Below are 14427 nucleotides of genomic sequence, written 5' to 3'. Positions count from 1 at the left end.
TTATTTTATTGTTACACTTCAACCAAACATTTAATACCTTTTCATTCTATTTTTTTAATGGACACGGGGGAATGGACAAACAAAGGGAAGCTTGTTCTTTGCAATGTGAAATACACAACGCAACTGGCAAAATACAATAAATAGACAGGTGTAAAGCAACTTAAACCATTTTTTTAAACGGACTGTATGTTTAATGGTTTTCGCCGTAGACTTTCAAATGTTGGGTTCATCTTAACCGGTAATATTTCCCTTTCTAAAATATATATTTATTTTACTTTTTCTTTTGTCTTTTGTATTTTTCTTTTAATTCCAAAGTTCCATTAAATGCTCCTTGCTATTCAAAGGTCTATAAAAATAAACCACTTGTGATTCATGGTCTTGAGATGGTTTCTCATAAAAGTACACAAAACAAGAGCTGCAACGCATAATAGTGACTGTATAAAAGTCACCATGACAAAAGATTCGCCGTTAAATCAGACCGAAATGGCGGCGGGTTACGAGCAGAAGACATGTAATATCCCTAAATGTCTGGTATTCGGCATCGTTAGATTTTCACCATGTTGTGTAGATAGTAAAATGTGTTGTTTGTTAATATATAGCTTATATTCAACCATATTCGTTTTTAATAGTGGCACAGAGGACAGGCCTCAATCGTCTCTGTGGCGTCGTTCGACTATGTGACGTTTAGCTTATATATTTCTCCAAAACGTTTCTTCATTACTCTCATATGTGTGTTTTTCGTTTGTTTTATGATTATAAGAAAGAAATGGTGAAAGCGCTGCGCACTTTACAACGGGCCTATATTCTATTAACTGTACAAACTGTGCGTAACAATCGCCCATCATAACATGCAGAACAGATCCTGATCGAGTTATTCCTGCACATTGTCCTCGCAAAGATTGCACTCTCAGCATGTCACTTGTTGTATTGTTTAGGAGCCCGTTGGTTTTTGCCGCAATGGTCGTTAACCTCTGGATGACCCCGTGCGGAGCCTACGCCTCGGAGAGCGCCGCAGACCGGCAGTGCACCAGTTGGGCCAGAGGATGGCGCACCACGACTATTCAAGACACCCGAGCCCCGGCTGTGTGCCTGCCCTGGCCACGAGCTCACGGAGGCGCGCCTACTCCACATCCCACCCAGTATTTCCTGCGTGCACGAGTTTACCTCTCGAGGTCACCAAGCAGGATTTACGACTGGTCAACAAAAGCACGTGATTCTCTGCCGTACCCCATATTTGGGTGCCTACGTAAGAGAGAATCAAGTCCATGTCCCACTCATTTCCATAATTCATCATAAATTGTGCAAGGGTGCTATAGGACGCGCTAAACCATACGAGCCACAAATCAAGCACACAGGTTTATGCTATTTTACCTGCAAATAATAAAACAACAACCGCAAATCCTGCAACGAGCAAACGGTGGAATTGTCAACAAATGAGCTCCTATTTTGTGAACTCATTCTGCGGTCGCTATCCCAATGGCGCGGACTTCCAGTTACATAATTATGGAGACCATAGTACGGGAAACGAGCAATACAGGGACTCCACAGCCATGCACTCCAGCAGGTACGGCTATGGCTACAACGGGATGGACCTAACAGTCGGACGCGCCGGTGACGGACACTTTGTAGGCGACGAGCGCACACAGGGCTACTCCCCGAGTCACTCAGCGGCGGCGACAGCCTCCGTGGAGCCGGTCAGGTACACCCAGTCCACCGGCAGCACCGGGACCTCGTCTCTGTCTCCCCCACCTGACCCACTTCCGTGCTCCTCGGTCGCCACCTCGTCTCCCGCCACCGAGACGCATTCTCAACAGAGAGCCGTGAAAAACTCCATAACGACCCCGTGCTCGAGCTCGAACGCGGGCACGCTGCTGCACGGCCGGGACTGTGCGTCCAAAGCTTCCCCCCTGGACGACGAGAAGCCCGCGGGGAGCGCACCGACAGCTCCTCAGAATGTCACCGACTCGTCCCAGCCGCAGATTTATCCGTGGATGAGGAAACTACACATAAATCACGGTAAACTGCTTTTTATGAATCGACCTTACATTGATTCCAGAGACCTGGCGCTGGGTTAATGTTTAGAAAAACAGGATTCACGTTGGAATGTTATTCTGGTCCTTTGTACCAACACGATTAACCGGATCATTTAAAGATAGCATCAATAAATGTACTTTGTTATTAGGAGGAAGTTGCGCCATATATGCGATTCTCACCTGTTTTTGTATGATCACTACAGTCAACAGAGCTACGGGACTGTTTTGTAACATAACTTGATATCAAAATGAGTTGAATGTATTGGATATGTGGAGAATGCACTTATTTGTTTGTAACATTTTAATTGCCAAAATACCAAATTTGTCCGCCTTGCACTTAGCTATTGCCTTTACCCGAGGTGCCTTTGTGAATGTGTGTGTATTACACATTGCTATTTAATCATTGAAATAAGTTTGGTTAGTGTTAAACACATTTTTAAACTTTATTGTGTGCCAACTTGTAATCCTTTTCCGTATTGGCCAATATTTAAAAAAAAAAGTGTAATAATTGCGAAATAACAAAAGAAAAAGTTGTTTCTCTTTGTGATCATCTATTTTTATAACACTGTTGTTTTTTCCACTTTCTTCTTCCACAAGATTTGGCAGGACCCGAGGGGAAGAGAGCCCGGACTGCATACACTCGCTATCAGACCCTGGAGCTGGAGAAGGAGTTCCACTTCAACCGCTACCTGACCCGCAGGCGGAGGATCGAGATAGCCCATGCCCTCTGCCTCTCAGAGAGACAGATCAAAATCTGGTTTCAGAACCGCAGGATGAAGTGGAAGAAGGACAACAAGCTGAAGAGCATGAGCATGGCGGCGGCGGGCGGGGGAGGCTACAGGCCCTGATATCCAGTTCCTGCAGCCCTGATAACGAGCACTAAGAAAAAAAGAATTAAAAAAAAACTAAGATTGTCATGTCAAAAAAAAGTGCAGAGACTTGTTGACGGGCAGACTGCGGGACAGGGGACACCCCACACAGCCCCACTGTATGTCCAACACCAGTCCCATTATATTCCTTAATATTATTTCCCCTTTTTATTCCCACCGCGGTAATGCTTATGTGCGAAAAGAAAAAAATGCATTATGTACAGTTCTGTCTAGATTTAGAAAGGAAAAAAAGCAACAATAAATGTTTGTTTAAATTATTTCTTGTTTGTTCAGACTGAGAAAAATCTAAAAAAATCTAAAAAAAAGCCTGATCTCCTACCTACCAACCTACCTAGCGCAAATAAATCCAGTCAAAGTTGTGTGAGCAATCAGAGCAACAACAGCCTCTAATAAAAAAGAGAGATAAGGGTTGAGCTGCCTTTGTGTTTAGCCTTCGATTTCTATGTATGTACTGTATATGTATGTATTTATTTGTTCGATGTGTTGTCCCTTCTTGTCTGACAAACTTGCTTCCAAACGTAGAGCCAGCAGAGTACGTATATAAGCCTTGTGTGGTCATTGTGTGCGTTGTGAAACACATGTATGGACAGAGGCGCAGACTCAGTCTTGTGTGTACAGTAGCCGTGCCTTCTTTCTTTTACTTTGTCTTTTTTTTATTTTTTCGTTTTGCAAGAGCTGCTGTTTGCGTTGTTCACCTGGGCGCAACATCTCAGTAAAAAAGAGAAAAGTGTTAAGTCTTTGTTTTGGTAGCAGTTTTTTATGTGGAGGGTCCCACGGTAAATTCCATTGCCTATGTGTATAACTCCATCGTGATAAAGCTTTTTTGTAAATGTTTTTCAAAGACTGGAAGTCAAGAATATACTATAATAATAAAGATGATGATGATGATGATGATGATGGTCATTATAATAAACTTTCTACTGGAACGGCAACATCACAGTGAGTCCAGGTTTTTGTAAAAAAACAAAAAAGGTTTGAGTGCTGTTTGCGCATTGCCACGACGGGAGAGAGAGGAGCTCCAACTTTTGTCCAAAAGTCCTGCTCGCCACTTTTGTGATCTGTCAGAAATTGTCCCTCAAGTTAATCCTGGCTCGAGCTCAACAGGTCCCCTCCTTGAATGAAAAGCTTCTAGTTTTACTCACCTTTCTGTGGAGCTGGGGGGCTTTTTCAGGGGGTCCTTGGCCACTGACTGGCTCCAGGGGCCCGGGCGTCCCTTTAGCGCACGGACTGGGCTATTCCAGGGGAATCAGCTCGACTTTTCACGGTGTAAACTTTATTAGGGCCGATTCTGGCTCTCTGACATTTGGGTGCTAAATGAATGGGGGGTTTTGTCTATGAATTAGATCGTAAAAATCATCCAGAGCGCGGCCAGATAGGCTCACTGGCCATAAACGGTCACGTGGTGGCCATTAAAGTAAGTTTTATGGTTTTGGGGAGTTGACAGTATATTGCACATAACATATAATCGCAGTGACGGCGAGGCTTCGTCTGACTCTCTCTTTGCAGCCTGTAAGTGTTACTTGACCGATACAGACCTTCTCATTTGCTCAGTATGGACCGGACGCTGCCCAGGATGAGCGCCACGTTTCTGGGTAAGTTTCTGTGGACTATCCGGTAGCTTGAGAACAGCCAGTCTGCGTTAAACAGCCGTATTATTGTATTCGCTCCCTCTATCCGTCCCTATTAGTCCATTACACTAATTTGTCAGTTGTGCAGTGCTGAATACTGGTCTCGGCAGATGTTGCGCAGGGTTGGGTCCGGCTCATGGCTATTTAATTGCTTCCTTCCCCGTGTAACTTGTTTCCCTCCATCTGTGGTGTAACTCATAATCCATTTTTACATGTTGGATAATTATCTCTGTGTCCATTTCCACCCCCACAAACTTCGAGTTGTTGTCGTTTTATTACGTTGGAGAATTCGCAGACCGTGAGCCAGAAAGTTTCCAGGAGGGGTTTGTGTGTGCGGAGTGTGTAGCTTCTCCTTGATCAAGTTAAATGCCAATGCAGGCCTTGCAAATTTACAGTTAGATCCGCGTGATTGGCTTCTGTGATGACTTTTTTTGGGAAGTTGCGGTTTCCATCCCTGGAAAAAAAAACGAAAAGTTGCAGTTGTTGTCTCTGCTGCAGCGCCTGATGCCTGCGCCCCACATGTTGGCACCACGTATGGCTTTAGGAAAGGCTGTAAACAGTGTCATGTAAACACAACACGGGAACAAACAACAGCAGGGAGACGTCTGAAAAGGAATTCCGTTTTGTGTCCGCCGAGTCGTTTTGTGTTTGGGGTTGAAAAGTTCAAATGACCCCCTCAGAAAGAAGTCACTCTCGCTTTGTGCTGACCTCTTGTCCCGATCAGAGCCAGGTTGAGAGCGGTCACCTCCTCCAGCGGTTAATGGTTCCAAAATAGTACAAAAAGGACGAGAAGTCGAAAACTTGGACTTTTCTTTCGACCCTTTATGGATTTATCATTTTTTTGTTTTTCTTGGCCTTTTGCGTCTGCTTTTATGGGAAGGATGTGGCTCATTGCGCGTGTTTTTTATCAGAGCATTTCAGACTAAATATGCTCAAAGATAACCAACTCATCTGGGAAGGGATGGAGATGTTTTGCAGCCAAACATCAACTCCACCTTTTTTTTAAACCTACTATGCTGTCGGATTTGGAAACATTTAACGCAGCCTTACTGCCAATTTTACCTAAATCTAAACATTAACCTTTGGTGTAAAGGTCCGCATCAAAAAATATATATTTCTAACAAATTTCATTGTTCACTTTTAACTGCAGAACAACCAGAGCCCATAACTTGTAAGGACTTCTGACTATTTTTTGCACCAAAGGTGGAGAGAAACTCTATCTATTTGAAATTGGACCACTTTCTGAAGAAATACAGGAAACCAATGCAAAATCTTCTTTGAAACAAACTCACTGAAAATCAATGGTTGCATTATTAGTCAACTCGATCCATCCAAACAACACACTGCTAAAAGTCCTCGGTCATATTCCTTAAACAAACGTTGTGCATTGCTATGTAAAGAGGTCACCAGCCTAACAAAATATGGATTTATATTCTTCCCAGAGAGAATGCGGCTATTTGGAAATTAAAACCTTCGCCAATCTTTCAAAGGGAGAAATTTGGACAGGGCCCCATGTGCGGCGCGCTGCCAGGCGGGGAGAGGGAGGGAGAGGGAGAGGAGCGCTGTGTAGGTTCATCTGGAGGTCAGCCACAGCACCAAGATAAATCTGCATCCTCTCAGAGCCACCAGCAGAGCTCGCTTTAGGCCAAGTTCACAGTCACCCTGCTGTATGGAGAGAGGAGAAACCACTCACACATCCACTGCAGCGGGCGCACACACACGCCTTCACGCTAATGACAAGTTTGCTTGGCGTTGCCTATAAGCATAATGCGTAAAAATGAATTCACCAAAGGCCCGAGCGCCTGTGGTAACGCGCAGCACTGGAGGACAGAGGCTGAGCGGGGAACAGAGAGGAGGGAGTCTAACTTCGAGTGTTGCCTCCAACAAAGACTTTTGGCTGCTTTGCTTTGCTCTATAACGCTAATGAATGATTTGCATATTTTACGGTCCTATTAGTCTTAAGTGGGAGCCCATCGGATTGATCATTCCACTGCCTCCCTGGAAACATCACAAAGTCACAATTGCATTTCAGGTCTTGTGCTGGCACCTTCCCACTAATTATGAAATTCGTGGAAGTGATGGCGTCGATGGCGAAAAGGTGTACACATTGTTGAAATGAATTCCATCATTTGTTGAAATGAATTTTTCATCTCAACAGATCCACAGATCTCTCTGGGCTGGGACTGATGCGAGCGAGATAGCTGCGGGAGAGGAGGAAAAATTGGGGTCAAAAGTTTACGCGCTGAACAAGTCTCCGTCATCTGTTCACTCGGAGCTTGATGCCAGCCTTATAATAGCGATCTTGACTCTCCACACAAAAGAGAGAATAGCTTTGAATTACATATGTGGCACGTTGCACTCCAGGTGAACCCTGGAAGCGCAGTGACCTCGCGTTTGGAACCGGGGGAGGGGGACCCCCTCCGCCCGTCCCCGGCAACAAGATTGAGTGGCTGGCGTTTTATTAGGGCGGTTGATTGGTGAATTTCTTTTGAATAAATTGCATTTGATATGTTTAGGGACGAGGGCAGCATTTGCATTTCGAGGATTGATACTCTCGACCCGGTCACAGGGTAATGGGAAGGCCCTGAGCCCCCAAACTGTGCCCCCGGACCCCTTAAAAAACATTTAGACCCTCTCTTCCTGATAAGCTGAATAGAAGCCCTTTAAGAGAACTGAAATGGCACAGATGTTTTTTGACCCATAGAGAGAAAGCTGGTTTTTCAAATATTTATATATATTTTTGCCAATATGTTTCATATGCATTGTATTGTTTAATAGGCCTATGAAAACGCCAATGGCAAAATTCACTTTTTTTTTTAGATTTTAGCTCGATAAAATATAGAACGTTTGGTCGTAGTCGTAACGGAAGAATAAAAAAAAAACGAACACAAAGGATGGCTCGTATCAGAAAACGTTTTTATTTCCTTTATTTCTGCTTTAAAAACTCAAACTTAAAACCGTCTCCTCAATCCCAAAACGTATTAAGATCAACTAAACACAGATTCCTAACAAGATAGACAAAAGAGTAAATAGCAAAACATGGAAACAATTTCGCTTATGAAAAAAGGCAAATAAAACCAGTCTTTATTTCCACTTTCGATTTTAACTTTTTAAAATCGTCGTGTTAACATGAAATTGTTGGAAAATATGCATCTCCCCCATATCTCCAAATTTGTTAAAATTCAACACAGTTATAGAATGTCAGTATTGTTCATTTGGCGTCCACACAGAACGTTTTTCGTGATGATTGAAAAAGGAACATATTTAACTTAAAATAGCAAATGGAAATTAAATCAATTTACATGAATCAGAATTATGCTCTAGTCACAAATGTGTTAGTTAAATTCAAAATAAAAAGGTCGTTATGTAAGATAACAAGGCGACAAAACATGATGCCTATTAGTTTTGACTAAAGTCACAGATCGTCATTTTTGCCAATATTTCACATATTTTCTCTTTGAATAATCATGATATTCATAGTGATCTGGTTGCATAAAGTCTCTTAAAACGCACAGTTTAACTTATTTAAACGTGTGCTCACAGTTTCCGCAGCAGCACAGACGCACAGATTTTTATACAAACATGGGTTGTATAAAAAATAAGACTCGGTGCTTTCCGCTGCAGGAGCCTCCATCCTCAGAGGAAGTTGTCCGTATACGCTATACGCTGCATGCGTAAAGAATGGAGCTGCTGTGGTTCACCTCTTCACTGTTCAGTTATAGCCTTGGAGTTTCTCTATATTATATATCTAATCAAAGTTAGCAGCTGTATGAAAACCCAGTGTCCAGTCCTGCATGCTCCACTTCTCCGTGTGCGTATTTGCCGTGCAGCGATAAATAACATATGTAAAAGGAAAGCTCACACGTGACACTCTGTAAAAAAGGAAAATATTTGATTACCAGTGTTTACCCTTATCATAAATATTTCCATAAAGATATGAAAGGTGTTCTCTAGGCCGAATCCTTGGCTCATCTGGGAAGCAGGGAGGATTTTTTTATGCCGGCCCGTCACGCAGCGGCTGCACACACAGACAAGAGACCTTGTGAGAGCCACATGCAATCTGTCACCATCGTCGCAGCACTTCTCTGATAAACTAAATTTACAGTAAACTGTCAGCATGATGTATTTATCTTAAATAGACCTTCACTGCACCGTGCCTGCTCTGAGAGGGAGCACCGCATCTGGACTTGTTAACTTATTTTCTCCTCTAATAACAATAATTGAAATGATCCAACACGACCCTGTAACGGATTCTGTTGAGGAAAACGTGTGTGAAACTTTGTGAAAATTATTACCATTGCTTCCAGATGCTCCCTTTTAGTCCAAGGGTCAATTGGATGGTTATTATCCTATTACATTTTCGAAATAAGCTGCAGTGTTTGAGAGATTTGCAGATGCTTTAATGCGTCTTTACGCACAGCACAGCAGCACGTTGCAGGCCCATGTGAGATAACATAGGTGTTAGGCCTCTAATCTAAAGTACTTAGTTTGTAGCTCTGAATAGCGTTTTTATGATGATGTTTAACTTAACCAAATTTAAAGAGAAAAAAGATATATAGGCCACAGCAACAAGTGTAGAGAGCAGAACTATTCACGCAAGGCTAAGTTACTGTAAGTGGATAATAGCCTGAATGACCTGGCCCATATTTATACAGGAACTATAATAGAATGGCAGCAGACTGTAAATTTAGATATCATGTGAAGACGTCTTACCGCTGACATTATGTTGACATATTGCCTCTCAGGTGGTCTCTCGGCCATACGGAAACACTGGATATATGGTAGAAAGTACATCATCTGCCATTTACAATGAGTTACGTTGGCTGTAAGATACACAAGACAGCGGCAGCAGCAGCTCTGCCTCACAGCAACACTGTGCTCACATGGAAAAAGAAAATCATTTTTTAGCAGAGCAAAATGGGGCCCTTCCTTTGGCTGCTGCTTGAAATACGATTCCACCTGTTTTAAGTCTTCAGCATCAGCACATCCAAAAAGTAGAAATTCTGAGAATGTGAAAAAAAAGAGAGAAATGTGTTGAATGTTAAATATGTGAGTTGCCTGTTCCTGTTTAGAAGACAACCACTCTCCATTTCCCCCTCGTAGCTCGAAGTGGGATTCTTTCTTTATAGTTGTTGGTCTTTTTGCGCATTTTAAAATTCCTCTGGGGACCATCCTGGGTGCTGACCCCTCGCTAAGTGCTCCCCAACAGACCCCGCAGAACTGAAGTCCAAGTCCGGGGTGAATCCCAGGTCACCGCGTCTAACAGATATGAAAATGTCGCCTCTTTGGAAAAGAGGGGGCACGCCTTGTTGTTTAACAAAGACTGTCAATGGGCAAGATTAATCAGAAACAAAATGGAAACGGTGTCACTTTGGGGTCAGGCAGAAGTTATCTCTGTTTAGGGGAGCGAATAGAATAGGGGAGGACCAGGAGGCCAAGAGAGAAGGGAAAAAAAAGAACTGGAGAAAAGAAAAAAGAAAGCTTTCAATATTTCCGAAGTTTGGCCTCTTGTTTCTCCTTGCAGAGGCCTTGTTGACGTGGACAGTGTGGATCAGCTGCCGCATCTTCGAGGGACGCACATACAGTGTGACACCTCGGACATGGACACGAAACATCAGGACCTGGACGTGAGGGCAGATGGCGCAGAGCACGGTCAGACACATTTACATTTATTTTCTCCTCTTTGTAAACATGTACTCACAAAAATTCTGAAAATTTGAGTTTTGAAAATTATGTTTAGCTAAATTTGAGCCAAGCATATGTGGAAAGTGAGTTTTTCGGGCGAATTCGACCATAAAATAGTATTTAATAATAACATAATTGTGACTATGAGTGACTATTACTACAGAGCGTGTATTTTCACTGCTATGGCACATGACAGTTTGCATGATCTTTACAGTAAAGTTTTGCTGCAGGAGATTCTCGTATCAAACATGTTGAAAGATTTGTGTGGACATGCTGAGAGAAGTTGTTGGAATATGTTTCTAGTATGTTATTGATTATATTCAGATGTAGATAATTTAATTATATTTTAAATTAGGTGTGTGTTGTGTGTGTATGTGTGTGTGTCTGGGGGGGGGGGGGGGGGGGGGCTGCCATCTCTTTTTATAAATGCTCTGCTCGTTGATTTAAAATAAAACCCCACGGTTTGTTTGGGCTTCTGGCTTTTTACGCAGAATCCATGTCTGCGATGTGTTTGTCCAGTGTTTGCATGAGCTTGTCAATTGCAGTGAACACAGCACAAGTGATTAACACGGCCGTGCGCTCTGTGTCAGATGAGTTCAGTGCGGTGTTAGAAGACCAAACAGAGGCCAAAGATGGTTCGGAATTGTTGCCACGACCTGGTTAATTAGAAAATCAGTCTTTTCATTCTTTGAAATCAGCTTTTCTTACATTAATGAACATGATGGGAGCTGAAAATGCTCATTGTTCACGAGCACAGCCGTGCGTCTTGTGGTGCTGTTGTTCCTGAGCGAGACATAACCAGGTTCTACTGATGCACAGGTCGTGTTTTTTATATGCAGGCTCGAATGTCCGCAGAATAGCGGCTCGTATAGGCTTGTGCACTAACTGTTCTCCTCGTTACATCATTTGGATATTCTTATATTGTGCATTTCCACTTTTTGTTGTTGCATAAGCCTATTTTTTTTTTTTATTCGTGTCTTCATTCTTTTTTATTGGGATGCGTCACATTTGACACTAAAAACCACAGGCTAGTGTCATAGACGGTCAGAAACAGTCTTTTGTTTGTCAAATCTGTATTTTCTCCGAGCTGCATTTTCATATTCACCTTCGATTTCCGAGGAGGATTTTTTTTTTCTTCCACATGCAGGAAAGCCTCACCCACATAAGTTTGGCCTCATGCAGTAAACAAGCTAGTTGATTGGTTTTGCTTTATATACTGTGATTTAATAAGGAAAACACCAACGTAAGCCAGTCCGACCAGCGCTGGTGGTACCAGTGCCATGCTTTCCATTGGTTCCTGTTTACATGATGCCCACAGGACACGCTGTGATTGGAGGCGCCTCACACGTGACCAGGCAACTTTGTACATTTGACAGGGAGTAGGAGGGTTTTGTGGAGATCAGAAAAACGACAGCGCGATAAAAATTAGTATTGTTGCACTTCACAAATTAATGACCATGAGTTCCTACTTGATAAACTCCAACTATATCGAGCCGTCCTTTCCTCCATGCGACGAATACCAGCAGAGCGGATACATCCCCAATCCCGGTGATTACTACGAGCGGCCAAAGGATACGGGCTTCCCCCATCACGACGAGCCATCCTATCCGAGGTCAAACTACACGGAATCGGGATACGACTACGCGAACGTCCCCGCCACCGGACTCGATGATTTCAGCGACGGGCACCACGCACCGCCGCAGCCGGTTCCACAGAGCCACGGTCCTCGTCTCGCCGCGGCCCCAGACGGTGGCGCAGGAGCAAATGCCAGCAAAGACTGCAGCCTTGCCACTGAGGTATATCCCGGCGTAGCGAAGGGCAAGGAGCCGGTGGTCTATCCCTGGATGAAAAAGGTCCACGTTAACAACGGTGAGTTATCGTCATGTTTAAACAGCAGAACCACTGCGAAACAACCACTGGAACACACGCCAGCCCATTGAGGCAGCACTAGTAGCAGCCCATACAGCAATTTACGACTATCGAGCAGCAGGGTCGGTAATTAAGGACCCTCGTAAATTTTATTGCCTATGTTCGTCTGTCGGGGCCATGTGCCTTTGTTGCTTTTTAACCCAAACTACCTCCACCACTGGAGCCGAGCCAAACTGTAATATCCAACCCCGCTGTTTTGTTAATCATTTCTACGCTTAATCTGTCCCTGGATGCGGATGCTTGTGCACTCGGCATCGCCACATTTAAGGTCATGTTCGTAAACTGAAACAGGACCGAATAAAACAAACAGAGCGACTGCTATTGCTCACTGAATCCGCAGATATTTTATTTTTTTTCCACCTCTTTATGCGTCCAGTGAAGGAACTATATTGGTTTGGATTAAACGCCAGCATATAACACCTGCTTGCTTGCCTATGTGTGGCTGTTTTTTTCCCCTCCAGTCAATCCCAATTACACTGGAGGAGTGCCCAAGAGGTCCCGCACTGCCTACACCCGCCAGCAGGCTCTGGAGCTGGAGAAGGAGTTCCATTTCAACCGGTACCTGACCCGGCGCAGGCGGGTGGAGATTGCGCACACTATGTGTCTGTCTGAGCGCCAGGTCAAGATCTGGTTTCAGAACCGGAGGATGAAGTGGAAGAAGGAGCACAAGCTCCCCAACACCAAGATCCGCTCCTCCACCTCGGCCTCAGCCTCGGGGCCCCAGCAACAGCAGCAGCAGCAGATCAAAACAGGCCAGCAGCTTGTCCCCACGCCGTGCACCGCAGGTCTATAGTTCATGAACGAACCCCACCCCACAAAAACCCAATCCAGACTGAGATGGCAAATAACACAAGTGGGATTTGTTGGACCAATTCTCAGTATTTTACACACATGGTGTTCTCTCTTTCACCTTGCCTCTGCCATTGGGCCCCTGTCACGTCCTTTGTACCCTTTCCCTCTCCGCTCGTCCTCGCCCTCTTCATATAAGCTTGAAATTCACCTTTAAATGCCACGGTGGCAACTGAAGTGTTTATATATTTGTGTATTATTATGAAAGAAGGATTACGCACACTCAGACATAAGACTTGGATCAAAAATGTACCGTTACAGTTTAAATTGAGTGAGGTAAAAGTACGTTCGAGCTCATTTTTATATGTTCCTTTTTTGAATATTGTTTTTTTTTCAGTTTTGTATTATTGCTCATGGAAAGTTCTAATATACTTGAAAGATATTTAGCGAGAATCTATAGATGCCTGTTTAGAAAACCAGGCGGCTGTTTTAGAGGTATGGCTTCAGCCAGAGTAACAGTGTAGTTTGTGTGTCTGAGTGGATTGGTTTACTGTTGAATGTAGTCCAGGTGACTTTCACATTTAATGTACATAGACAAATCATAATGAAGGCACAATAAGAAAAGCATTTCGTCGACTAGAATTCCGTTCGTTGGTATCGTGAGGTGTAGTTTTATTTGTGCTAGTGCGTCCCATGTTGTGTTGTTGTTCTAAACTGTGAATATTTGTATGTGTTGTCTCAGTAATGACCGTTGTGATGTAGGTTAGTGTAGGATCAAATTGTCCTTGTGAAATAAATATGTACTTCACATAAAAAGCTGACGTGACTTTGAAATATTTTGTCACCGCCTGTACTGGGTTGATTCGGGCGAAAGATGCTTTGTTAAAGCCGTGCGTAATGTCTAGCATTTGGTCTTTATCTTTTTAATGTTCTCCCAATTTTTGGAATAGCAATCTAAAAAAAATATATATATTATTTTCATGCTGTTTATTATCCTTTACGGACTGACTTTTAAAATCGTATTTGAAACGTGATTCGAGCATTTAAATCACTTATTCAGTGTTTGGAGATCCGTGCGTAAAACTAATGGCGTGTCTGAACATTGGATAATTTACCTAGCTACACTTCTATGGAGAGAATTCACCATATATCTTTTTGACGCCATCTGTAATAAAAGACAATAAGAGTTTATGGTATTTGCGGAGAAGATTAATTTGGTAATCCAGCCGCAAGGTTGCACAGTTTCTTCTAAACACACAGTTGTACTAATAGAAAAAAACCTTAATATATTCAGGTTATGAGTATGTGCCGTCTTTTCAGAATTACTTGAATTACAGAATTTTTCTGTCGGGCTCTTCGAAGAAATGTATGCCTTTGGGTATAATATATCCCATAAAAAGTTCTCATCCACCATATTTTTTTAGTATTTCAATGCTCATATGGCTGAAAACGGTAAAATGTGCACCGTTCTCA

At 43.2% G+C, this 14427-nt stretch overlaps 2 protein-coding genes across 3 annotated transcripts; both read left to right on the top strand.

The window, feature by feature from the left end:
* Nucleotides 1–982: 982 nt before the first annotated feature.
* Nucleotides 983–3984, top strand: hoxa5a (homeobox A5a). The gene is made up of 2 exons (XM_062410606.1): nt 983–2016; nt 2631–3984. Exons 1-2 carry the CDS (start codon nt 1434–1436, stop codon nt 2879–2881), a joined length of 834 nt encoding a protein of 277 aa, XP_062266590.1. The 5' UTR covers nt 983–1433; the 3' UTR covers nt 2882–3984.
* Nucleotides 3985–8629: 4645 nt separating this feature from the next.
* On the top strand, nt 8630–13764 carry LOC133972387 (homeobox protein Hox-A4). Of its 2 annotated transcripts, XM_062409816.1 has the most exons (3): nt 8630–10203; nt 11760–12105; nt 12627–13764. In XM_062409816.1, the coding sequence occupies exons 1-3, from the start codon at nt 10189–10191 to the stop codon at nt 12956–12958; spliced, it is 693 nt and encodes a 230-aa protein (XP_062265800.1). In that variant the 5' UTR covers nt 8630–10188; the 3' UTR covers nt 12959–13764. The 2 variants fall into 2 exon arrangements, with proteins under 2 accessions (XP_062265800.1, XP_062265799.1); XM_062409815.1 differs by lacking the exon at nt 8630–10203 and having other exon boundaries at nt 10679–12105.
* The last annotated feature ends 663 nt before the right edge of the window (nt 13765–14427 follow it).

Source organism: Platichthys flesus, chromosome 17, assembly GCF_949316205.1.
Source record: "Platichthys flesus chromosome 17, fPlaFle2.1, whole genome shotgun sequence".
NCBI classification, from domain to species: domain Eukaryota; kingdom Metazoa; phylum Chordata; class Actinopteri; order Pleuronectiformes; family Pleuronectidae; genus Platichthys; species Platichthys flesus.
This window is presented reverse-complemented; position numbering and strand designations above follow the sequence as displayed.

Excerpts from the sequence above, each read along its gene's own strand:
- LOC133972387 (XM_062409815.1), top strand. The coding sequence starts at position 11,688 with ATGACCATGAGTTCCTACTTGATAAACTCCAACTATATCGAGCCGTCC. Across the intron at positions 12,106-12,626 it reads AAAGGTCCACGTTAACAACG|TCAATCCCAATTACACTGGA; the intron begins GTGAGTTATCGT and ends TTTCCCCTCCAG.
- hoxa5a (XM_062410606.1), top strand. The coding sequence starts at position 1,434 with ATGAGCTCCTATTTTGTGAACTCATTCTGCGGTCGCTATCCCAATGGC. Across the intron at positions 2,017-2,630 it reads GAAACTACACATAAATCACG|ATTTGGCAGGACCCGAGGGG; the intron begins GTAAACTGCTTT and ends TTCTTCCACAAG.